An 8875-nucleotide genomic window follows, 5' to 3' on the forward strand; every position below is an offset into this window, starting at 1 on the left:
CAATGCCTGTACATACCCTGTACAATCACCACAAGTAATGCATCTAGCGCCCTGTCACTCATTAAACACTCAAAACCTTTAGACAGGGAAACAAAGGATGGTGTTTATTCTGTGTCACACAGTGGGCCACTGGGATCCTGTGGGTTTGGGTCGTTTTAGGGTGAATCAACTATCAATCAAAGGAAGAGAAGGACAACTGATCACAAAACAGTCAAATAGGGGCAGGCCACACAAAACAACATACTGACTGACTTCAAGCCAGACAGACAAGCCATCTCACAGACAGCAAAATACACCCCGTTGAGTGATGTTCTTTGGGTCTTGAGTCATATTCTTCAGGGAACATAAGGATTTGTCATCTTTTCTGTTGACCTGGATACCCAAAACCTTGTTAATGCTCACATTACAAGCCCAGTGAGTCAAACAGTGGAATCACCGAGTGTGTGAGTGTAGAAAGGAGATCAGGCGACTCGTTATTCAGGGTCTTCTGAGTCAAAGTGGAAAATCAGATGTGCAGGAGAACTAATCTACTGTCTGAGAGAAAGACAGATACTGAGCTGAAAAGAGGTTGAATGAAAAAAATATGTTGCATGATATAAACTTGCAATTGCGAGTTATAAAGTCGGAATTGTTAGATATTAACACGCAATTCAGATTTTTTTCTCAGGATTGCGTGATATAAATTCGCAATTGCGCATTATAAAGTCAGAATTGTGAGAAATAAAGTTAGAATTGCAAGATATAAACTCTTAATAACTTAACTCAGAATTGCATGATATAAACTCGCAATTGCAGCTTATAAACTCAGCATTGCGAGATATAAACTCAAAATTGAATTTTTTTCTTCAGAATTGTGAGTTTATATCTCCCAATTCTGAGGAAAAAAAAGTCAGAATTCCGAGATATAAACTCGCAATTGCGAGAAAAAAAGTCAGAATTGCGGGGAAAAAAGTCAGAATTGCGAGAAAAAAAAGTCAGAATTCCGAGATATAAACTCGCAATTGCGAGAAAAAAAGTCAGAATTGCGGGGAAAAAAGTCAGAATTGCGAGAAAAAAAAGTCAGAATTGCGAGAAAAAAAGTCAGAATTGTGAGATAAAAAGTCGCAATAACCTTTTTACATTTTTTTTATTAAGTAGCAGAAACGGGCTTCCATAGTTTTGAGGTCTCCTTACCGAAAGGTTTAAATGAACATTAATAAAGTTATTTTTATAATGAGAGTACACTGAAAACTGTAAATAACAATAGCAATAGTAAAAACAATCACTGCTTGTTTTTATATTCAGATAGATGCAGATGTAACCTAAAACTGTATACATGTGATTTAATATAAGTAATAATCAAACTCTTTAGTCCAGTTTTCATGTTGCATTGTAGTCTATACTGTTGTCACTGTAATGTATTACACACATGGTGTGTTTATTCTCATAATCGTGACTGAATGTCTTACAATTCAAACTGAACTTCTTATATCTGCAATTAAATTTCTTTCTTGGACACTTTGCAGTTGTGACATTCATAACAATGTGATATATGTGGCTGTTTGGACACAAAATGTAGTCTTTCTAAAAAAATGTCAACTTGACAATGATAGTATTGTAATAGTACAACACCGATTATGTGATGTTCAACGATTAGATTTTTACTAGCTACTTGACAAAACGCATTTGCAAGATGTAAAGTTGTAATTCTAAGACACTCTTCGTCTTCCAAGCACAATTTCATATAAAGAGGCAGTCTGTCCACGAGAGTACGTGACAGATCTGAGCATCTCACCGAGTCCTTGATGGCCATGAAGCAGTGGCAGATCCAGCGGCGCGTGGTCCCGTCTCTGCAGATGTAGGAGAAGGCGTGCTCGAAGTTACGATCAGGTGCACAGAAGGACACCTTCTCTATCGTCTGGTCTAGAATGAGATCCTGGGAACAAAACAGGCAAAATGCATGTCATTCCAACTGCCATTTATATTTTCACAAAACACCAGTGTTTCAGTGTGCCGTCACACATCTGCTCTCATGCTGAATTCAAAAGCAGTGAAAAAGGGAGACAAAAATGCATGTTTTTGCAAAATGCAAAAATGTTTAAATATTTAAAAGATTTAAATTGTGGATTTAAGTATTATTTTGATTTTATTCAATTCTAAAAAGAAATATATTACTAAAGTAATTATACTAGTGTACTGAATAATAAAAAAAGGGTATTTAATAATAATGATTTTATACAAAGCAAGAAAATAAATGATACTAAAATGATCCTACAATTCTGATAGAATTGCGAGAAAAAAAAGTCAGAATTGCGAGAAAAAAAGTCAGAATTGTGAGATAAAAAGTCGCAATAACCTTTTAAAAATTTTTTTATTAAGTAGCAGAAACGGGCTTCCATAGTTTTGAGGTCTCCTTACCGAAAGGTCTAAATGAACATTAATAAAGTTATTTTTATAATGAGAGTACACTGAAAACTGTAAATAACAATAGCAGTAGTAAAATCAATCACTGCTTGTTTTTATATTCAGATAGATGCAGATGTAACCCAAAACTGTATACATGTGATTTAATATAAGTAATAATCAAACTCTTTAGTCCAGTTTTCATGTTGTATTGTAGTCTATACTGTTGTCACTGTAATGTATTACACACATGGTGTGTTTATTCTCATAATCGTGACTGAATGTCTTACAATTCAAACTGAACTTCTTATATCTGCAATTAAATTTCTTTCTTGGACACTTTGCAGTTGTGACATTCATAACAATGTGATATATGTGGCTGTTTGGACACAAAATGTAGTCTTTCTAAAAAAATGTCAACTTGACAATGATAGTATTGTAATAGTACAACACCGATTATGTGATGTAGAACGATTAGATTTTTACTAGCTACTTGACAAAACGCATTTGCAAGATGTAAAGTTGTAATTCTAAGACACTCTTCGTCTTCCAAGCACAATTTCATATAAAGAGGCAGTCTGTCCACGAGAGTACGTGACAGATCTGAGCATCTCACCGAGTCCTTGATGGCCATGAAGCAGTGGCAGATCCAGCGGCGCGTGGTCCCGTCTCTGCAGATGTAGGAGAAGGCGTGCTCGAAGTTACGATCAGGTGCACAGAAGGACACCTTCTCTATCGTCTGGTCTAGAATGAGATCCTGGGAACAAAACAGGCAAAATGCATGTCATTCCAACTGCCATTTATATTTTCACAAAACACCAGTGTTTCAGTGTGCCGTCACACATCTGCTCTCATGCTGAATTCAAAAGCAGTGAAAAAGGGAGACAAAAATGCATGTTTTTGCAAAATGCAAAAATGTTTAAATATTTAAAAGATTTAAATTGTGGATTTAAGTATTATTTTGATTTTATTCAATTCTAAAAAGAAATATATTACTAAAGTAATTATACTAGTGTACTGAATAATAAAAAAAGGGTATTTAATAATAATGATTTTATACAAAGCAAGAAAATAAATGATACTAAAATGATCCTACAATTCTGATACTAATATTCATGGCTGTGAATAACATTCACATGTTAAACCACAGGGAGACTTTAACGCTTCTCTTTTGTTAACAACAGATTTATAAACGATTTTCATGACAAATTTGGGAAGATGAAAAATTATTTAGCAATTTCTGCTTTTGCAGGCATCTGCATCAGTAAAAGCCTGTACATTTTTAAAAATTCAGCAGCATTCAAATGCAACTAAGTGGACCATGTGCCAGACTAAAACCCAGCAGGCCTTCATGCACCGAAGAGCAATGACTGACTCTCACCAGCAGGTGGCAGAAAACGCAGAATATGACAATTGATTCATTCACCTGCACCGCATGCTGATCCAAACCTCTTCCATGAACACAAAAAAAAAGACATTTTGAGAAGACGCTCTTTTCTATGCATTTGCAATGAATGGGACTGAAGCTTTCAGTGACGCAAGAGCATTGTAAAAGCATCATGAATGTGGACAGGATGATTTACACAAGGATTTCCAAAGTCTTCTAAAGCCATTTACTAAAGATCTTGACATCTAACATAGTGTTATTTTACAAAGATGCTATTATATTTTTTCTTAATATTTTGAATTAATTTTCATATTTTCCTTTTAAGCTTTAGTAATTTTGTTAGTGTGCCTTATTTTTATTAGTTAGCATTTTTAAATATGTTCATATTTAATATATTAGTTTTTTCTATTCATATTTATGTCAACAAGCTGAATTTTTTTTTTTTTTAAATGATATTGCAGTTTATGTTTATTTCTTTTTAAGCAACACTTTATGGTTTTAGTTTTAGTCAACTATAATAACCATGGTCTGCATTAGTTTTCCTTTCTCAAGAGTTCACGAACGAATCGTTCTTATGACTCAGACATTTTCATTTAATAGGCTGGCTCTGATTCACATCATCATTTTGAAATGATTTGTTCACAAATCAGACAGTGCTCACTCCACTGAAGAAGGTCATGGATGTGAGTAAATGATGACAAAAAAAATTTAATCTGAATTCTCTTTAAGTGCACTTTTTTTTTTAAATGGTCAAGATCTAATTCTTCATTATGATCTACAGTACTGTATTTATCTGTACTGTGGTTATCTGGTGGATCATCACAGGTCAGTCTAGAGTCCTTCGGTACCTTTGTCTTGTCATCTACGACCCTCAGGCCATCCGCAGACACCCATAGCACCGCTCGCACGGCCTTCTTACCCGCCTGTGTGGACACACACACAACACACACAGTGAGAGACGGACGGGAAAAGAGAAGAGAGCTGATTTTCCCACAAGATCCCCCTGTTGAGGCCCTTCACCCTCTTCGACTTTCATACAAATGCACTTTTCATCTACCAACAACACCTGAAAACAGAGAAAAGTTAAAAAACAGTGAGTGTTGAGAAGGTTACAGTAGTGTTATGAGCAGGCATGTTGTATAACGCGAGAAAGAAAGAAACAGCAGAAGTGAACCACTCAAACAAACACACATCCTGATTCAGGGAGCTTGAGTGTTCACACTTAACAGTGCAGAAATTAGCTGTTTCTCACACACACACACACACACACACACACTTTCGTTACATAAAAGACGACAAGATGAGTTCAGAAACTCAATTTGCCCCTTTGCACACACTCTTCTATTGCTCCAGGCATGTTTTAGGAGCAAACGAATCTATCAGTGGAGGGGGAAAAATAAAGTGTACACACATTCACACACGTTTGAGCCACAAACATACTCTATGCAAGTACACAAACAGTCATTCAATCACATTGTGACTGTAGTGGCACCAGACTTCAGTACTCAGGAGCAGAGGTCGATCGATATGCTGTTTTTACAGATTAATTAGCACCAATTGTTGCTTTGTGGAAAACTGGTTAAATCAGTGTAATAGAGCGCCCTCTAGAGGCGAAATAAAACCAGCTGTGACATGTGAATACACTTTGTATTAGGGAAAAGCCATACAATACGAATTATCATTACATTTAGTCATGGTACAATAAATCAACCATTTAGGACAGTGTTTCTCAACCAGGGGTCCGTATGAATTTTTGTATACATTTTGTATATTTTGACATGACATGTTCCCATGAAAGAAAAATCCAATATAGTTGATAATATGGCCAAATACTGGACAAGTCAGCTAATTTGAATTATACTTGACTGCATTTGGTCCTCACAAAGACACAAATGATACATAGATGAGTCAATTTTGTTCTGGGGGTCCTTGAGGATGGTTCTGAATTGGACTGGGGTCCGGTAAGCCAAAAGGTTGAGATTCACTGATTTAGGACAATCAAATAAAAAAATGGAGTACTGCAGTAATGACGTGTTTTTGTAGGCCAAAACCTGGAAACAAGTTGTATTTTAGCACTTCTGGGTCCATCATCCTGAAGTCAATGGCTTTTTTGTTAAATGTTTGAAATAAGGTCTGTTTAACATAAGCTCAAGATATTTCCACATTTACATAAGTAACACCAGCTTGTGATTTTATTAAAGCTTATACTTGATTTGAAAAATGCGATTGCTGACAAGTGTCTAAATAGGACTACAAACAGGTTGTCGGGACACTAAACGTCTTCCCTAGCTGCTTTCACAGCCTCATTCTGCGTTTCTGCAGGATTTTTAGGCTCAAATTTAAGACCTGCACAAATAAAATTAATACCATACGAGCGAGGTAGGGCAATGTCTATGGTAACATATTAAACTGTAAAATGATTGTAAAAAGCCTGATTTGCAGTTCAGATACAGGTTTTCACAAAAACAAAATAATAATAAACTTCACATTTCAGCCTTTAAACCATTTTTAAGAAACTGGATGAGTCGAAACAGTGCAGCACCAGTCATGTTTATTTAATAAATCATAGCCTTTTGAAGTTTAATCGTCACATTTAGCCATATCGGAATTCTGGTCTTTCCGTCCCCAAATTTAAGACCTCTTGAAATCATAAGACTTAAGACTTTCTTGTACCATGGCCTTACATTTGATATAACTAAATGTAAGACTTTTTAAACCCTGCTCATTGTGCACTCTTTCAAACTATTGTAACTTGAACTTTCAGCGAAAGTTTTTTTTTTTTTTTTTTTTTTTTTGAAGAGTAGTTTAATTTATTTGAATCAGTTTTCGGACACATTTTCCAGTTTTAGTTATGGTTATCTGCAAAATCCAAGTGGGTGGTGATGTTTCCATCAAATGTCAGAGGTGCTGTCATTCAGATAACTTCAACTAACCTTCACAGAAAGATTGTCTTCCGTCATGACAGTAGCTAAATTGAAAGAGAAAACCGACTGAAGAAGGGGACTCTAAAGACCCTTGCAACAACACTGAAAATGCAGCATGATTTTGCATTATAATTATAAACCGAGGACTGAAGCAACAACATAAATTCAAGCTTGAGTACTTGCATAGAGTATGTTCAGGACGGTACATAAATGCACACAGCAGAACTTACTTTTGCAAAGAAGCCCTTGAAGAACTTTCTGTCCTGGAATGGAGGTTGGTAAGGGGATGTTGGTGGGAGGAAAAGGCAGGAGAGGGTTACAAATGAACTCAGACACAATGTCCTGTGCGTGTCAGGACGGACTCTGGTTTGAGGGGGTTTGATGGTTAGGAATGACAAAGTGGTGAAGTATGGAGAGGAGAGGAGGGAGAGATCACACCTCTAGTTCACCAATCAGCCGTCAGACTCACCACGTGTGCATGTGTGTCGATGTTATTGGTGCTGTTACAGTTCTAGTATTATTACTCCACTATGTGAGTTCAATTATTTCACTATTCTTAAAGGAACAGTTCACCCATGAGTAATTGATCATTTACTCTCCTCATGACCTTCTAACAGATGTCAGGCAAAATGTTTACGCTGCTCTTTTCCATACAATACAAGTTGATGGATGATATTGAGATACAAAAATTAGAAATCATAAAAGTAGACCATGCAACTCATAAGGCTGCAACTAGGTTAAAATTCAGTCAATTATGTTATTGATTAGATCAGTTGATTAATCTAGCAATAAACAAATAATCTAACCTCTATTAGTTATCATGAATAGTGTCGAGTATGATTTACGTCAATGTCTACTGCTAATTGTAGAAAAACCATGAATATAATTTGGAATTATTGTAATTAATATTTGGTATTGGTATTAAGTGTGTTAATGTATATGGCGAATATAATAAATCAGAAAACTAGATGATGCACAATAAACCCTGTATACGAGTTGACTTTTTCTTGATTCATGCTTATGTGAAAGTGCAATAATTCTGATGAAATGTTAAAAGAAATTTCTGAACTTAGAAAAATCGTAATTAATAATAGCGATTATAATTTTTGAGCAAAATAATCATGATTAGTTTAAGCATTATCGTGCAGCCCTACAAGTCACACGGATTACTTTCATGGAGCTTTTTCTGAGCTCAACGGCTTCTGTCTCTATCACTTTCTTCATATGGAAAAGAGCAGCATGAACACTCTACTAAATTTCCTCTTTTGTGTTTCATTTAATAAAAGGGCCATACAGGTTTTGGTGGGGGTGAGTAAATCATGGCAGAATTTAGATTTTTGGGTGAACTATTCTCTTAAAGGAATCATGTTATGATGTTAGTGGTGGCAGCAGTTTTGAGCAGTAGTTCATTAGGATTGCTTCTGATAACCTCACATGGCATCAAAAGAGTCAGAGGAAAAGAACTGATCTTGACTCCGGTGTTCACTACAAACACACACCTCAGCTGAGAGAGGAAGAGTGTGAAGATTTCAAAATCACTCTTCAGCCACATACACACCAGGCTTATTATAGTTAACCAGAGCTAAAACCAACAAAAAAAATTTTCTTTTTCATTTAGTTTTACACTGACTTGTTAAAAAAAAACACAACAATAATTCCATGAAGAATTTGTAACATCCATGGAATCTTTCCATTCCACTTAAGGTTCTTTATAGTAAAAAAAGGTGCTTTAGATTTTGAAAACGTTCTTGAACTGTTGACTCAAAGGTTCTTTGGGGAACCAAAAATGGTTCTTCTTGTCGCGAAGACCTTTCCTTTTTTTAAGTGTACACACAGTGTTTGGTTATTTATGGGTATGATGATGGCATCTACTACTGAATTCACAAACAGCCGGTGTCATGTTTCTTGTTTACAGCTACGTGACTCCAAACTCGGTTATCACTATGGCAACCATAGTGAGTGTGAGGAAGTAGGACTGACTACTGTATATCATATGTGACCCTGGACCACAAAACCAGTCTTAAGTCGCTGGGGTATATTTGTAGCAATAGCCAAAAAAAGCATTGTATGGGTCAAAATTATTGATTTTTCTTTTATGCCAAAAATCATTAGGATATTAAAGGCAGGGTATGTGATTTTTCAAAAACACTTTAGAAAACTGATTTGGGCCGAATAGCAAAAC

The 8875-nt window shown here is 35.7% G+C and overlaps 1 protein-coding gene across 1 annotated transcript in view; it reads right to left on the reverse strand.

Annotated features, from left to right (window-relative positions):
- LOC107758710 (protein numb homolog) overlaps window positions 1-8875 on the reverse strand; it is an 81854-nt gene that overhangs the window by 10683 nt on the left and 62296 nt on the right. The window contains exons 4-6 of the mRNA XM_016576510.1: window positions 6924-6956; window positions 4618-4692; window positions 2999-3139 (exon numbers count right to left, since the gene is read on the reverse strand). Coding sequence (XP_016431996.1) covers window positions 2999-3139; window positions 4618-4692; window positions 6924-6956 — 249 coding nt within the window. The remainder of the gene's footprint in view (window positions 1-2998; window positions 3140-4617; window positions 4693-6923; window positions 6957-8875) is intronic.

The sequence above is a fragment of the Sinocyclocheilus rhinocerous genome, unplaced genomic scaffold (genome assembly GCF_001515625.1).
Source record: "Sinocyclocheilus rhinocerous isolate Xijiao unplaced genomic scaffold, SAMN03320098_v1.1 scaffold2882, whole genome shotgun sequence".
NCBI classification, from domain to species: Eukaryota; Metazoa; Chordata; class Actinopteri; order Cypriniformes; family Cyprinidae; genus Sinocyclocheilus; species Sinocyclocheilus rhinocerous.